Below are 17,998 nucleotides of genomic sequence, written 5' to 3'. Positions count from 1 at the left end.
TGAAGAGACTTCCTGGACAAAACCCCACTATTAAAATAACTGATTTGGCTAATGCAGCTGCTATGTGCTTTATTTTGACATAATCCGGGAAATAAAAACTATAAATTAGTAGGTCGTAATGTGGTGATTAAGATCGTTATTGGTCAATCTTGATGATAGTTATAGCAATTTTAACCGTATCTGTGATTTTAAACATGTGAAATATGATTTTCTTTTACACATGGGTTATTAATAGATTCATTTTGTCTCATTTTATTACATTTAAATCTTCTTTCTTTAATGAAAAACAATTTCTCTTTAATTTGTTTATTGTTTAAGATGTTTTATTTATGTCTTATAGTCAATTTTGTAGTTTTATCTCAATATTTTAAAACACATTCTGATATGAGTTATTGTAAAATAACTGTTTTCACTTCCACTTTCCATCTTTCATACGCTGAATCTAATGTTTCTGTTTCCCAATAACTGTTGTGTTCCAGTTCACTTGTGCAGCAGAGACACAATTTCCTCTCCTGACCTGGAAACACATCAGTTACACAAAGTCTTCTTCTGCTGCAGGACTCTCCACTTATTGCTTCCTCTATCAGCTCGGACCATCAGAGGAGGACGGAGGGTCCGGGTCGCCGGCACCGTAGATTAAACTGGAGAAATGTGATCAGCAAATACCAAACTGTATTTATATGATAACAGCCGGAAGATTCAGGAGATCACGACTTCATAAAGAAAGATTCCTTCCTGCAGACGACTCTGGGGTCAGACTGGAGAATAGTTTTCCTCAAATCCCAACGTCAATGTTTGTGTGTGTGTTATAGTTTACAAATGATTCAAAAATTCTTAAATAGGTGATTTGTTTCATGGCATCAAATGTAAAATATTTATAGATAAAAAATCCGTCAACATTTATTTCTTCTTATTTTTAATTATTCTGCATGTTATCTTATTGTTTCTCCATATTAATACTCAATAAAATATCTTTAAATAATTGCAATGATTAAATCTGTGTTGTGATGATATTAATATTAAGAATTCAACGTTTCATTATATAGATATTTTTAATTATATTTTATATGTTTGTACTTTTCCTTTAATCATACTGTATTTTTTAACTTATTTTAACTTTATTTTTTATTGTAACCATTAACGTTTCTTCATTTATCTAACACATTTTCCAATTATTCTAAATGTTATCTCATTGTTTCTCCATATTTTACTCAAGAAAATATATGTAATTAATTGCAATAATTGAAGCTTTGTTGTGATGGTATTTCTTAAATTCAATTTGTATATATTTTTACAAAGATATAATTTTTCAATAAGTTATTTTGGTACTTTTTCTTCTATATTATCATATTGTATTTAACTGTTAACCCTTTTCTTTTACTACTTTTTTTTTTATTATTATGAATTTTAATTTTAATGTTTTTCTATATTTCACTGAAGAAAATATCTTTAAAAAGTTGCAATAATTGATGCTGTTGTTCTTTAGTAGTAGTTATTTATTAAATTATAGTTTATATTTATATAATTTATATATTTTCTACTTTAACCAAATTCAAAAAAAACATTTTAACTATTTTATTTTACTGTTAACCCTTTTTTCCATTCATTTTTAATTCATCCTGATTTTATCTTATTTTTTCTCCATATTTTACTAGAAAGAAAAGTTTCAATAATTCCAGTATTTCAAGCTTTCCTGGTATTTCTTCCTGCACTTGAAGACTGTCTAGTTTCCTTGAACACTTGTGGTTTTTAAAACCTCGCCTCTCTTCCCAAAAATCCTGCAGCGGGAGACGAAGCAGAAGCTGGAAAGAATTCACTTGTTCACCATTCGTCAAGATAAGTGAGCAGCACCTGCGTCTGAGTTCAATCCAACACATGTGTGCGGCGTATTTAGTATTTTGGTTTGAATCCGTGTCGACATCAGCAGCTTTTAACATAACACACACGTGCGACACCTTCCAGCTTCTCTTCTGCTGTGGGATCATCAAAGCGCCGGAGATGAATTTCACTTGATTTTATGATCTCGAGCTGCAAATGAGCAGCAGGGAGAGTTTAAACAAGACGTTCCACTGCAGCCGGGCGAGACCACCCCAGCAAGTCTGGCACCTCGTCTGCGGAGAGAACGCTTGAGCAGGAACTGATGTGAGACCAACACACCGAGGTGTTTGATTTGGAAAATGATAAATATCTTTCCTGACCCTTCAGTCGCTTCTCTCTTCCAAACTCACGTCAAGTTGAGAAGTTATGAAGTGGAATTCAGTCGAATGACAACGAGAAACCGAAGACATGATGCCGTCTCACAGCCGGAGGGTCGTCGGTTGAAGTCCAGTTGCATTTGTTTTCATCCCCTGAGTTCTATCATAACTGCAATCATTTCTTCTACAGTCGTAACCTTGACACATTTAAAACAGCTGACATCAGCACACAAGCAACACTAGCCTACGAGGAATGTTTGATACACTTCAATAGTTTGATAGTAGGTGTAAGTTTGATAGTAAATGTCAGAGAGTTTAATAGAAGAAGTGAGTTTGAAATGTTGTGTGTTTAAGAGTTTGATAGCAGATGTGAGAATTTGATAGTAGATGCGTGAGTGTGTTGGACAGTGTTTGAGAGTACTAGTTTTATAGTGTGTGTGAGAAGAGTTTGATAGTCATTGTGAGAGAGTTCAATAGCAGATGTGAGAGTTCAATAGCATGTTCGATAGTAGATGTGAGCGTTAAATAGCATGTTTCAAAGAGCCTGTTAGTAGATGTGAGTGTGTTACACAGTGTTTGAGAGTATGAGTTTTATAGTGTGTGTGAGAAGAGGTTTGATAGTCGATGTGAGATAGTTCAATAGCAGATGTGAGAGTTCAATAGCATGTTCGATAGTAGATGTGAGCGTTAAATAGCATGGTTCAAAGAGCCTGTTAGTAGATGTGAGTGTGTTACACAGTGTTTGAGAGTATGAGTTTTATAGTGTGTGTGAGAAGAGGTTTGATAGTCGATGTGAGATAGTTCAATAGCAGATGTGAGAGTTCAATAGCATGTTCGATAGTAGATGTGAGCGTTAAATAGCATGGTTCAAAAAGCCTGTTAGTAGATGTGAATGTGATACACAGTGTTTGAGAGTTTTATAGTGTGTGTGAGAAGAGGTTTGATAGTCGATGTGAGATAGTTCAATAGCACCTATGAAACATTTTGATAGTTGTGAGTGTTCAACAGCATGTTTCAAAGAGTCTGTTAGTAGCTGTGAGAGAGTTTGATAGTAGATGTGGGTATGTTAGTGTTTGAGAGTACTTGTTTTATAGTGTGTGTGTGTGTGTGAAAGTTTAATAGTCGATAAGAAAGTTTGATAGTGTATGTGTGGAAGTGTTGGATAGTAGATGTGAGAGTTTGATAGTAAATGTCAGAGTTTAATAGAAGTGAGTTTGAAAGTGTGTGTGTGAAAGAGTTTGATAGTAAATGTGAAAGTTTGATAGTAAATTTGAGAGTTCAATATCATGTTTGAAACTGTTTGATAGTTGTTGTGAGAGTTAAATGGCACGTTTCAAAGAGTCTGTAAGTAGACGTGAGTTTGTTAGTGTGTTTGAGAGTATGAGTTTTATAGTGTGTGTGAGAAGAGTTTGATAGTCGATGTGAGAGAGTTCAATAGCACCTTCGAAACATTTTGATAGTTGTTATGAGAGTTTAACGACCGCATGTTTCAAAGAGTCTGTTAGTAGCTGTGAGAGAGTTTGATAGTAGATGTGGGTATGTTAGTGTTTGAGAGTACTTGTTTTATAGTGTGTGTGTGTGTGTGAAAGTTGAATAGTCGATAAGAAAGTTTGATAGTGTATGTGTGGAAGTGTTGGATAGTAGATGTGATAGTTTGATAGTAAATGTCAGAGTTTAATAGAAGTGACTTTGAAAGTGTGTGTGTGAAAGAGTTTGATAGTAAATGTGAAAGTTTGATAGTAAATTTGAGAGTTCAATATCATGTTTGAAACTGTTTGATAGTTGTTGTGAGAGTTAAATGGCACGTTTCAAAGAGTCTGTTAGTAGACGTGAGTTTGTTAGTGTGTTTGAGAGTATGAGTTTTATAGTGTGTGTGAGAAGAGTTTGATAGTCGATGTGAGAGAGTTCAATAGCACCTTCGAAACATTTTGATAGTTGTTATGAGAGTTTAACGACCGCATGTTTCAAAGAGTCTGTTAGTATTTGTGAGAGAGTTTGATAGTAGATGAGAAAGTTCGATAATGTATGTGTGTAAGTGTTTGATAGTAAATGTGAGTGTGTTACAGAGTTTGAGAGTACGAGTTTTATAATGTGTGTGTGAAAGAGTTTGATAGTCGATGAGTTTTGATAGTTTATGTGTGGAAGTGTTGGGTAGTAGATGTGAGAGAGTTTGATAGTCGATGAGTTTGATAGTGTATGTGTGTAAGTGTTTGGTAGTAGATGTGAGAGAGTTTTATAGACGATTTTAGAGTTTCACCATAGAAGTGAGAGAATTTCGATAGTCAATGAAAGAGTTTGATAGTAAAAGTGAAATAGTTCAATAGCATGTTTGGAAGAGTCTGATAGTAGATTTGAGCACGTTTGGTAGAAGATATGAGAGAAACATTTGCCTCTGATTCAAATTCTTAACACGATTGGATGAAATTATTACTGCTAAGGCATAAAAACAATAATATCTTAGATGTTCCAGTCTTGAATCATCCCTTTAACAGAATTAAGATTTGACGTACGACGTATTCGAAAAGTGTCTATTATTCTACAAGAGGAGGATGAAATAAACCATGTTTTTACCTTTTAAAGAGTTGAGCAGCTCCTTAAATTTTAGGTTTCACTTCATAATTAAATGATTTATTAGACATTTAAAAACAAGAACAGGAATCAAAGACGTGCAGAACACCATCAATTTATTGTGGAAAAAAAGCAACTTCTGGAAAAAGAAAACGTATATTCTGGCACGTTTGAGCTCATTTTTTTTCTTCATTATTTTATACAAAAAGCAGAAAAAGGGCTACAAATCTTGATCGTTTATACAAATACAGCAAGTCTCCAAAAATACATCTTTAATTTAGCCGTGTGAAGGTTTTCTGCAGTCATCCCTGAGCAGACACACAGAGTGAAGCACGAGTGAGGAGGGCGAGTCCGAACGTAACACTGTCTTACGGCATCTTCTGTCACTATAACAACGAACATGAACGCCGTCCACTTCCTTCATGTTCAAAAACACAGTGCCAGCTGGTTCTGTCGCTATGGCAACGCAATAATTTACACAAACCAACAGTTTGTTGAAAAGGAAATATTGTACAAACTCTCCCGAGAAAAAGGTGCCGTTTCACTTGGTGTGTGCTGGACGACGACAAACGTTACACAAAAACACACACAAAAAGAGCGAACGCAAACAAACTCGACGACTCTTCGGCTACTTTGCATGTTTCTTAATACTTTACAAACGGTGGAAATATATTAGGATTCATTTATACAAACACATTAGTTTTATTAAGACACTGGCGTTAAAATATTTCCCTTAAACGCGACATAATGAGATTAAGTTTGAATTAGCTTTGTCGGAAAAAAAACATGTCAGAAAACTGTCAAAAACTAAACGCACTGAACAAGGGAATTAAAACGTGAAACTGCTGACTAACGGAAGCTATTGCTAACACACGTTAGCATTTTAAAGCGATACAAAATGTTTTCTTAGAGAAATAAATTTAGCCATTTGCGGTTGGTTAATCGACAGCTAAGTAGCTTAACCGTGGTTGACCAATATACTATTATATTATCACAAGATACTATTATCATTTACCACGTTTAAATAAATTCCGTGAGTGTGAGAAAATCAATGAGCTAAAGCTAACGCTAGCTTCACTAGTTGTACCGTATTTTCAAGTAGTTCAGATCTACTGGAAAAGAAACGAATATCAATGTGCTAACGTGATATGAACTAAAATACCATCTGAAAAACTAAATATAAAAGTAATATGTATAAAAACAAGGGTAAAAAAAGATTTTTGACAGTTTTCTGATTTCGTAGGATCTCAATAAAGGTTGTTCTGATGATAGCACAGTGTATTAAGAACTTCAAAAGCTAAAGATGTCTCTGTTTTGATCTGATATTAAGGTATTTTTCCATCAACTAGTGTTTCTCTGACTCAGTTGCCTTTAAAACATGACATATATTGTGAGAGCTTTAAGATGAAGCTGCTCATCGCTGCTCAAAGGGGACAAATAATTGTGAAAAACATTTAAAAAAAATATTATTAAAAGGTCCTAAATCTCCATAGTCTTCAAGTGTAAGTGCTTCAGTTTCCGGTGAGAGTCCCATGAAGTCTGGGCCAGACGATGAGCAACACCTCTGGGGAGACGCCTGAGAGCGTCACGGTCTCTCGGAGAGTAAAAAAAAAAAAACCAAAACATCCTCCCTCGGTCACGTTGTGAAGTGAGTCAGGGGCCGCTGGTGCGCAGACCCTGTTTCTCCATGATGTTCCACAGCTTGCGCAGGTTGGACTGGGTGATGGTGTCGTCGGGTTTCAGCTGCAGAGCTCGCAGGTAGTTGGCTTCGGCGTCCTGCAGCTTCCCGTTGAGGTGGAGGATCGCCCCGAGGTTCATCAGGGCGGCCGGGTACTGAGGGAACACCAGGAGAGAGAGGGTCACTTCAGAGTTCCTCTTAACTTTGAGTTAGATCCAAGTATTTAACGATATGACAAAGATACAATATACTGTGATACTATAGTAACAGGATTTATTTGTAGTATTGTCGAGTACTTGACTCTAGTGTTGCAGAATTTACAGACCACATGACTCTTGACGAAGTCGTAACTACTTAAATTTGTTTTGAAACCAACATTTGTCCAAACTTCAGCTTTAAAAGCTACTGGAGTCGATTGTATCCTCTCGTCCTCAGTTATCACCCAGATCTCACCGAATTACCGAATACCTGCTGCCATCTAACGGTTGAAAGATTAATCGCAGTTAAACGTTTTTTATTTTTTATGAATTAACACACACTTTATTGGAATATAATCTATAAAAGAACTATGATAAAAACTAGGATATGATTTGAAAATGTACTTTGAACTTGAATATAAATACAGTATCACAAAAATATCTGTCCATTTAAGTGAATCGATATTTCCTTAAACCCCCTATTATTTATTGATGCGATTATTTTGGAAATAAAATACAAAGACGGGATGAAAAAAACGGAACGGCTGCTGTAAACACAAACCAAAACTAGACTTTCTAGACTGTTTGCAAAATCCATAAACATTCTGTGCGGTTTTTCATTTTCAGAACATTTTCATTTTCTCCCCCAGATCTGAATTGACATAATATTTATTCAAAGTGCGAACACGTCGTCTGGTACGAATAAGAAAAAGTCGAGTAAAGCGTAAACATGCTCGGACCGATCAGGTCAGTCTCTGGTCACCGAGCTTCACTGCGCGCCGTGGTCGGCTCTGTGGCCGCGGATGTTATCGGGTTCAACGGGAACTTTGAAGTTGCTTTCCATGGATCTGTTGTGTTTCCGTCGCAGGTTCGAGCTAAACCAACACGTCATGAAGCGTCAGATCCGATGTGGGGTTTGTGACAAGCTACTGTTCCAAACACAGTGAACCGATTCCTGCTTTGATTATTACCACCAGGGGGCAGCACTTGATGTACGTCGGATTATTTTCGAGATTTTATATGAAGTAAAAAGTCATATCGTAAATCAGAGACAACTGCTAATGATTCTCTGCATAGCAAGATTATTGCTTAGCAGTTATGCTAATAAAGTACACAAATAATGCATTAGCCACACCTAGCTTAGCAGGTTGCTAATAGTAAGTAAGTAATAGTTGTTTGTAAAGTGCCTTTCTAGACCAGGGTAACAAAGTGTCTAAACAATCAAAAGCAATACAAATTTACAAAGTCATACTTTAAAAGGCCAACCGACATAGAGACAAACAGCAGTTTTTAAGGATCAGGGAAATGTGAGTTCTTCTACTAGAGCAAGTCAAAAACTTGGTGCAGAGTTTTGTACTAACTGCAGGTGAAACAGCTCCTTCTTGTTTAGACACCAGATTAACCTTTACAATAAAAGGAATTATTTTGGCTACATTTGTCTGTCGAGTTCGACATGTTCTTTTTTTTACACATGCCTGGGCGAGGTGACGCACAGGGGCCACTTGAGGCACCTACAGTATTTATGTGGCTCTATGAAATGTATCCTGTAGCCAACTAACCACCTTCTTTCAAAATCTATTATTGTTTTAGTATGTATAGTATTTAAATCAGATTTAATATTAAACCAAATGTTCAGTATATAAAGCCACATACTGTAAAATAAAAATAAATACAATAATTAGAATATAATTGTACAATTGTACATGCAGCGAGAATTCTGACCCGCTCAAGTAGAAGAACTCACATTTCTCCGATCCTTAAAACTCTTCACTGGCTTCCAGTTTCTTTCAGGATCAACTTTAAAATTCTGGTTCTTACTTTCAGATCTATTAATGGTCAGACTCCTCCTTACATCACTGATCTGATCCAGCCTTACACCCCAGCTCGGGCTCTGAGGTCTGTGGATCAAAATCTACTTATGGTTCCACGCACACGGTTCAGGACCAGAGGAGAGAAATCTTTTCAGGCTGTTGCTCCTAAGCTTTGGAACGATCTTCTCTCTCTTTGTGCTTGATGGATCTACTGACTCCTTTAAGAAACATCTTAAGACGTTTCTATTTGTTCAGGCTTTTCCTTGAATTTCTCAAACTCCTGTGTTGTTCTCAGTATTATCTTGATCTTTAAAGTATGTACTTTTTTGAGTATTGTTTTGATTGTTTAAGCGCTTTGTGACCCTGGTCTGGAAAAGCGCTATATAAATAAATATTACTTACTTACTTACTTACTTGCATGTATTGCCAGTGTTGTTAACCCAACGCAGGTTTTTTTATAGACTCAGTACAGAATGAAATAAAAATAGATTAACCCCTTGTGTTATCTCAGGGTCAAGGTGACCCAAAAGCCGCAGAATAAATGTGTTTTTTGAATCAGTTTTGTCGTCTCTGGGTCAAGGTGAACGACCCCCATGGCTTCCATAAACACATATGCAGTCGCGGAGGTCGTTCACTTTGAGCCAGAGACAACACAACTGATACAAAAATTTAGGTTTAGAGCTTTTGGGTCACCTTGACCCTGAGATAACACAAGGGTTAACAAAATAAGAGCTTCTACCATAAAATGACATATAAATAATAATGAATAAATATTGAAAATGGAATAAAAATACATTATTACAATTAGTATTACTTTCTTTCACTTCATATCAAGGAACATTTTCTTTCTTCTGGACAGGCTTCAAAAAAGATTGTGAATATAATAGACAAAGTAATTGAAGGGTTTCACACCTCGAGCTGCCAAAACGCTTTGAAAAAGACCATCAGGGAATTCAGACTTGGCGACAACTCTTCACACCGGAGACGCAGGGAGCTGAAGATATCGGATACCACCCCAAAAACAAGATAATCTTAAAGCTAACTGTGCAGTTTTTAACCTGTTTTTGAAGCGTGTGTGAGATTTTCATCGATTTTAAACCGAACATGACCTTTTTTTGGCGCTTTACTGTTCCTCTCTTATCGGCAACTGGCCTAAACTCTCCAAACATCTCGTGTTTTCCCAGTGTCAGGCGTGGATGAGTGATGCTCCGTGCATGCGAGGGATTCAATGGGAACAACGTGTCCGACGGCGCAGCCCTTCCCTCGGAGGAAGAATTAAAATCGTGCATAAATCACGAGGATTCTGCAGCAATACCTCGGAGAGGCCAAACGTTCCCTCTGCGCTTTTAAAACACGTTACAGACGCCTTCAGATCGTGCATGACGGACACCTCGCTGAGGCCCAACTCTTTTAATCCACCGTTTTTGAATCATACATGCATAAAAAAAATGACAAATTTCAAATGCTCTTTCTCTGCTTCAATTGTCTACAGGTGCTCCCAGAGTTCCTCGCTGTTTAAAAACCCTTTGAGCTGTAAATTACCTTCTGTTTGACCGGGTCAAACCACAGAATAACAGCGGTGGGATCAATTTACAAGTGAAGGATTTTTCAAACAGGAGGCCAAATATAACTGTTTATACATGTGGACATAGTTGGAGGTGACAGCAGGAAGAAACACGGGAGGTGAGAATGTCTAGAAAAGTTTTTCTCTTTGAGGTTTTAATGTAGATTTTATTTTCCCACTGGCTCAAGATTCACCTTTTAAAGCAGGTGATATTTGACTAAATGAAAGATGACATTTTCAAGTTTGAAATGATTAACAAAATAATTTCTGGCCTCATTAGAAGTAAAAATGTACTCGTAACTTTTTATCAATACCATGATTCAGGAAGTTGTAAATGTTTTTAATGATAGATTGAAATGAGTTATAAAAACGTGGATAACTTGACTCTATTTCTATTACTATTCTATTTCTATAAAACATCAAACAATCCAATGATTAAAATAAAATACTAGTGACTGGGAAATATATTGTTATTTATTATTTGTCAACTGTGCAATTCAGATTCCTGGATTGTTTTTGTCCAGAATTCAACACAATAATGTTGTTGATTTTTTTTAAAAAAGAATCAATGGGATGCTTTGATTTAATAAAGTCAAGTAAACTAATTTCCTATCGCTGTCCAATCATTTTGAACAGGTTACCTAACATTAACTGTTGACTTTTTTAAAAGTGACTTAAAAGTTGTATTTTTCTGTATTTAAAACATGGTATGAAAGGGAATTTTAAGTATAAAGTAAAAAAAAACAAACAACAACCATCCATTCTTACACTTTACTCTTAGGATAGGGCTTGGCATATATATATATATATATATAAGTTCAAAAAATAAAAATAAAAATAAAATTAAGTTTAAACAAATAGCACAAGTATGAAGAATTTTAATAAAAAACAATGGTATTAAAGAAAAACTTTCCATACTACAAATAAATCGACTAATTAATTTGAATTAATTTCAACTAGAGGGATTGATAAAGTCTATCTAATCTAATCTAATGTGATTATATTTGTTCCAGAAAATGCTAAATATATCGTATATAACCAAAGACATGTATAGATATCAACTGGGCTTCGTCTCTTCTTCTCCCGAAATATTCTGGGTTTTTTTTTAACATCAGAGAAACTGGTTTCTTTTCATTGCTCACAGATTTGTTTCATGTGTGAAGACTTGTGAGGCGTCGAGAACAAAAGAATCCAAAATTTCATCGACATCATCTCGTCTGCAAAGCCTCAAAGGTAAAAGAACAAAAAGTGACAGACTAAAGACATCCCAGAATCTGGGAGGAAAATCAAAAGACCTTTCAAGCTGATTAAAACTAGATTTTTATTTTTTTTTTAAATCTTCAATAACAGAAGGAAGTTTCCTCATCATTTCAACTTCTTTATTTACACTTGCATTCTCTCCAACTCCTCGTTTCTTGATCACTATCTGGAAACAGCGACAGATAAGAAGCATATCGACCACGAAGATACTCAACATTTAAAAGATAAATGGCTACAAAGGCACCTAATAATTCAAAGAAAAAGCAAAGCGACTTGCGTCACGGGTCAAAGAGGCGTCGTGTGACTGTCTGCCGAGTTAAAAATGTCGGCACTGAAAGACATGATCCACTGCAGGGAACCGTCTTCTGGCCGAGCAGAAACACGTGACGATAACGTGAAACACCCGTGAGCTCCAGTGTCCAGTCAAACTCACAAATGAAGACGGACAGGGAACACGGTTGAAGTCGGGTCGCGTCAGACGGAACAAAAAACGAAAGTGACGAAGCTAAACCAACGTCAGAAATTGTGCTTCAGCCGTTAGCCATCGAAGCTAAGGTCCAACGTTAACCCAATTCACGACTTCTCCACTTTTATTCAGAAATAAATGAGAAATAAAACGACATAATCCAGTTTTAGAAATGTTAACTCAATAATTTAAACGATAACAAATCAAGTCTACAAATATAAAATACTTATTTACTAACTTACAATAGAGGAGAATTACTCAACTGTAAAGTCTTGTAAGTAATGCTAATGTTAGCATCGACGTCAAGGCTTTGGAGCCAACGTTTATCTCCGACATGAAGAACTTTTATTAACTCTTAGTCCCTTTTTTTTAATGATTTAATAACTTTAATGTCAGATTATTTAATCCTAGATGTAACCGGGATCTTTCATGTGTGTTTGGTCAAAAAGGTAGTTGATAAGCTTGAGCTAGCATGTACCTTTAGCATGTGTTAGCTCTACCGTTGATGTGAGTAGGTTTATTTATATCTTTGTTCCTAATTTGATAAAGGTAAATATTTGGACCAAATTGTGAGTAAAACAACTCAAAAACTTTAAATTATTTACATTAAATTAATATATTTAAAAAGAAAAAGTACAAAATAGCATTTTAATAGTATATTAATTTATGAAGTGTACTTTTATATGAAGTAAATAAAAAGTATGTATATTTAAAATATTTAAATATATTCATTTGTCTGAATATTTTGTCTGTAATTATAATGACGACCAATGGAAAAAGTGAAGAGACAGTTCATTTCTGCAACAAGAAGGTCATTTTCACATAAACATACAAAATCAAATCAAAAGAGCTTACAAATAGAAACACCCTTATTTTTTGGCTCAATTCAAAACCAAAATAAAAGCCTCATATTGTACAGGTCTCTTTAAACTCTAGCACTAAAACTCTAAAACCATTTAAAACAATGTCAAGTGATCGATACAAGTGATTTTATTAGTGATTTAATTGAATTTATTTGTAGATACCTTCCTTTAAAATACATTCAGAACTTTTCCTGAACATGTTTATTAAAGAAAAGTGTTCTAATATACTTATTTTCTGTCACAAATAAGAGACATTTGGACTCATTCAACGCACAAATTGATACCATTATCCTAACATGCAACTCGGACCGTGACGTCACTCACATCTGTGGCTAGTTACTTAAAAAAAACGCAGAATGGTTCGAGGAGAAAAAGTCCACGAGCACAATAAAGCATGAGCTCAATTTTAGGGCCTTTGGTGACGATTTCAATTTGACTCTTTTTCTCTTTTGTTTGTTGTTGTTTGTTTATATCGTACCAGCTTTCGCAGGCCAGCTCTTTCAAACGCTCCTCGGCTGTTTAACGTTGTCCAAATATCATGCGATCATTAATCCTGAAGTGATTTGGTCTAATCAAGAGCCAGGAACAAACACAGCGACCACATGCCAACATGTTGAACTCCCACAATACACCACCAGACCCAAGCCCCCTGATGGAGTGTTATTATCATTACTCTTTACAATCCACCTTTTCAGGGTCCTCTCTTTGAAGCCGGTGATGGATTCTACACAGACGAGGTAACCGTCGATGCTGGGGGTTCATTAAAAGCAGTGGAGTTTCTAATGTGGATGTGATTACGTTGAAATCCGGCCGAAATTACAGTTTGAGCCAATCAGTGGATCGTTTTACTCACGTTGGGTCTCAGAATCGCAGCTTGTCCGTAGTACTTCTCGGCCGCCTCGTTGAGACTCGCTTGTCTAGAAAAAAAAAAAAAAGAAAGACAGAGAGAGTCATTACTCATCTTTATTGGCAGCAGCTGAACTCAGTTGCTCAAGGGTCGCAGAGAAATCACAGAGGGATTAGAAGTCCGTCGTTTTTTTTGTTGTTGCATTCGATGGATATGCTGCTTATGGCGAGGGCAGAGGGGAGTTTTTAATTGAACCAGGAAGTCACGACCTTTTGTTTACCGCCTGCTTGGGGAATATTGAAGCAGGGAATACATAAATAAATAAGTGTGCAAACTTTCCAAACTTAAGTGCAGGGCAAACAGAAAAAGTCGGCGCAAGAGTCGATAGCATCTCTCGTCGCTACTTTACTCGCCTCGCTCTTTTCCATCATTGATTTCTCAGTCAAATATTATTTTTTATCCACATAACTGCAGAGGTTCAGAAACTTTGGACTCGATGTGGGAAGTCAATTTACCAAATGTCATTGATTTTAACATTAAGGTTTAGTAAAATTCTTCTGTGCCCAAGTCATTTGTATCCAAAATAATTGTAATTATGAAAACAACTACACCATGTTGAAATACATCCCATAAATTAGGACCAGGTCATGCATATTTCAAATCCCTAATATACAATAAATATTAGGACTTTTCAACAATTCAAGAGAACATTTTTTGTCTGTTTGGACCCCCCCATCCCAAACTTTGTTGCTTTTGTGATTGTACCTCAACAAACGGAAAAGGTAAACATCAAAATGTAGTTTCCTAACTACACTGGCCATGAGTTTGACATGCATGTTCAAGATATTCTACATTTTTAGGGTATTTATAAGAAATGATTGGCAAACATCTGTAACTTTAAAACAATGGCTATTCTTAGATAGTGCTTGAAATTGTACCAAGAAAAACATTTTGTAAGGTTTCATATTGATTGAGCGGTCTTTTATTTTTGGGCAAAACTTGGGTGAGACGATGTGCATGAGGGTTCTTGCTGGACCAGTTCAGAGACAAAATTCTGATAGAAAATCTGTCTGTTTTTTTTTGCTATTTTTGCCAACATTAAATCAGAAGCTGTTTGAATATGGTACAGAGTAGCGTTCCCCATCAGTACTTGTTAGCGAGCTAGCTCTCTACCCCTGGATGTAACTTAACTTTTCAGAGTCATTTAACCCTGTTGCGTGAAGCTACTTGTTAGGGAGTTATCTCTTAACATCTAGATGTAAACTTGATTTTGGAATCCTTTAACCCTGCATTTGTTAGTGAGCTAGCTTTGGGTTTAAACTCAACTAGTTGTAATCCTTAAACGCCGTAACACATAGCTAGTTGTTAATTGAGCTAGCTTCTGCATCTGGATATAAAATAAACGTAATCCTTAAAAGTTTGTGTAGAGAAAACTATCCTTTAAACCACTAGTTAATTTTTAGTGAGCTAGCTCTTTATGTAAACTAAACTATTTTTAATGATTTAACCCCGAAATGCATAGCTCTTAGCTATTACAGCTATTATATCACTCTATATCAGCTCTTTCAAGCTGGATGTTAACTTAACTTTTAAAATTGTAATTCTTTAACCCTTTATTTGTTTGTGATCTCGAGTGTAAACTAAACAATCTGTAATACTTTAACCGCTGTAATGCGTACTTGTTAGCAAGCGAGCTCTGAACATCTGGACTTAAACAAAACTTTTCGGAATCCTGTTACGGCTAGTTTGAGGAATTGGCATCAAATTGTTTCTATAGCATTATCAGTAAAGATAACCCAGTTGTTATAGTCTGAACTTTTACATTTATTTTGAGCCATACTCTCTTCAAAAAATTAAAGTTCCTTAAATATAAAACAAGTCCCCCAAAATACTTCCTTCTTTCTGATATTTCTTTAGAAATATGAACTGAGAAAAAAAAACACTCAACAGTTATTCTTTCGATAAGAGAAACACGTTAAATTTATCCTCAAAGTCAACATTCTGCCTCCTGTTTTCGGGCTGACACGGTCCTTCCTGTCATTAATACTCAGGTGAACCAGAAGTCCGGTTTATGGGCCACAGCTGCCGTCACTGATGGTAACAATCGTGTGAATGAAAGTCACTGAGCTTTGACAAAGTCAAGCGCCGACTCCGATGGCCGACCGTAGAGCCGACCACTGATCAAAGGAAAGAAAAGCCCGTTTCATTCCGGCTGTTGCTGTTTATTAAAAGTTCCGGCTCTACAAGTTTCCAGATAAAAGTTAAACATCAGCATTAAACCAGCCACCATTCTTCCACTGAACAGTTTTTCTTTTTGCGGTCAGATTTTATATTTCCAGCAACTCTCGATGTGCTTGGTAACAAAATGCCTTCTCTTAAAATAACTACTGCATCCCCATGTGGTAATAAAAAGCTCAATAAATTATCAGACATCAGGGTTTTGGCCGCCAGACGTGATGATTGATCAGGAGTGAAATGATCTTGATGTGCCCAAAAATGTTCCCATAAAACATTGGAAGCAAATGTCCTCCGCCTGAGCCCAGTGACCACTGAACGACTTCTGAACAGGAACACGATGCTGAAAGATTTTGTCTGTCAATCCATCTTCATATTCACTTTTCACAAAAATTCAATTTCTTAAAAACAGAAAGTTCCATATTATAAATCTTCTTTCAATGTAAGGGGTCAATAAAGTTCGATATTTTTAACTTTACAGTTCATTCTTGAGTCAGTTTAAGCTTTTTTAAACACGATATAAAAGTAACAACAAGCAAATCCGGCACAGAAATGAAAATTTCTGGCTGAAACCAAAACACAGAAAAAGACCTTTTATGTAATATTTTACAAGCACTGTTGTAATAGTTTGTATTGCGCTTTAACTTTAGTGTTTCACATTCAAGTGAATCGTGTTTGTAACTATGATTAAGCCTTTTTTACTCATGTGGATTTGAAAGCTGATATATTATTTAAAAAAAAAAAGTGTTTTGTTCAGCTTTTGCTTGCATCATCTTGTTTTCGGCATTTCCGGTTTTCGGCCCAAGATTTTCCAGTCATACTGACTCTGAGTCCGTGGCAACTGTAGAATAATGTGACCGAGAGGAATGAATAAATGTGAACAAAGTACAGTTTTGTCATGGCAGTTATCCATTTTCAAGGCTCACATTATCCATGACTAACTTAATATTCAGGCCTTAATCCATAACATCAGGCTTTAACTTAGCTTTAAACTAGATGGCGACTCTGAGCAAGTGTGTCTGACCTTCTGTCTATTCATGGCTGAAACTAACTCAATTAGAAATCTAATTTGTAAACTTAAATCTGTTGAAGACTCAATTTAACTACTCATTTCTGATATTCCTCATCCAACCATCATTTGCAACCACAGAAGCTCATCGGTGTCAGATTCCAGGAGTGATGAACATGCCTCTAAACACTTTTAAATTTTCTTTCTCAATCTTTGATGTGTTATCTATGTGATAAATCCTGGAGCAGCTCCTACTACGAGGTCTTTCAGCCGGACTCAACACTTCTGTAGTTCCATTAAACACCTTATCTTTGACGAAAAAACTCCTGTATACATGTCTTGGACATCTGGATCTTGGTGTATTTTCCTTAAGGGGAACGTTTTTTATGCATTTACTATAATCCTATGACATCTGCTTTTTCACTGACAAACACAATTATTCTGGCAAGATTGGATTTTATGGTTTACCATTTTCAGACCCACGTCCTAGTTTATTATAACGGATTTCATCCGGATTCATTTTATGATTGAACACATCAAACTTGTTATTTTCACACCAATTTTCTTTTTTTTTTAGCTTCACTGTCCTTCATATGTAGCTGCTGTGTTTGGCTTCAAAATGAAGGGATGAATAAAAAGATTTACCACAATAATTAATAAAAACAAAACAAAATGATGGCTTGGATTTGCAAAAATAAGTGTTTCTTAGAAAAGTCCATATTTATAAATTCCATTTATATTGTTATTTAAAAGATTCTATGGCCAAAAAATGTAGACATGTCAGTGGACTTTTTTTTTACATTTTCTTTCATTCATTTATTTTGATGATGAAGAAATATTTACAAAAAATCTAATCAAGAAAGGAAACATTTTAATAATTAACAGATTAACTATGAACAAATGATGTGTCTTTATAATTAGTTTGCTAGTTTACCTCTGAACTCATGTTGGCCACAAAAAAACAGTCAAAGGGCCACATGTGGCCCTGAGCCATGTCTCAGGTCTACTGTAGATACTAAAAAATTTAATAAAAGAAAAACTTTCAAAATCCCAGTAAAAACCCTTTTTTTTCCCGATTTACCACCAATGATGTGTTTATTTCCGACTATTATCAGCTTTATAGCCTCACTGTTAAAGTAAGAAGTCTGTGAAGGTAAACAGCTGCTTTGGTTTAAGATAAAAAATGTGAAAAGATGGGAAAAAAAACAGATAATGTATCACATCAGCAGCTGAAGCTCCGACAACTTGTTGTCATGGGAAGCATTCGGATGAACTCCGAACCAAATCACAACACAGACAGAAACG

General features: G+C 35.7%; 1 protein-coding gene across 1 annotated transcript in view; it reads right to left on the bottom strand.

Moving 5' to 3' along the window:
• Positions 1-4,862: 4,862 nt before the first annotated feature.
• tmtc2b (transmembrane O-mannosyltransferase targeting cadherins 2b) overlaps positions 4,863-17,998 on the bottom strand; it is a 104,757-nt gene continuing 91,621 nt past the window's right edge. Inside the window, exons 11-12 of the mRNA XM_087797712.1 lie at positions 13,456-13,519; positions 4,863-6,596 (exon numbers count right to left, since the gene is read on the bottom strand). Coding sequence (XP_087653838.1) covers positions 6,417-6,596; positions 13,456-13,519 — 244 coding nt within the window. The 3' untranslated portion in view covers positions 4,863-6,416. The remainder of the gene's footprint in view (positions 6,597-13,455; positions 13,520-17,998) is intronic.

Source organism: Callionymus lyra, chromosome 8 (assembly GCF_982586985.1).
Source record: "Callionymus lyra chromosome 8, fCalLyr1.hap1.1, whole genome shotgun sequence".
Taxonomy (NCBI): Eukaryota; Metazoa; Chordata; class Actinopteri; order Syngnathiformes; family Callionymidae; genus Callionymus; species Callionymus lyra.
This window is presented reverse-complemented; position numbering and strand designations above follow the sequence as displayed.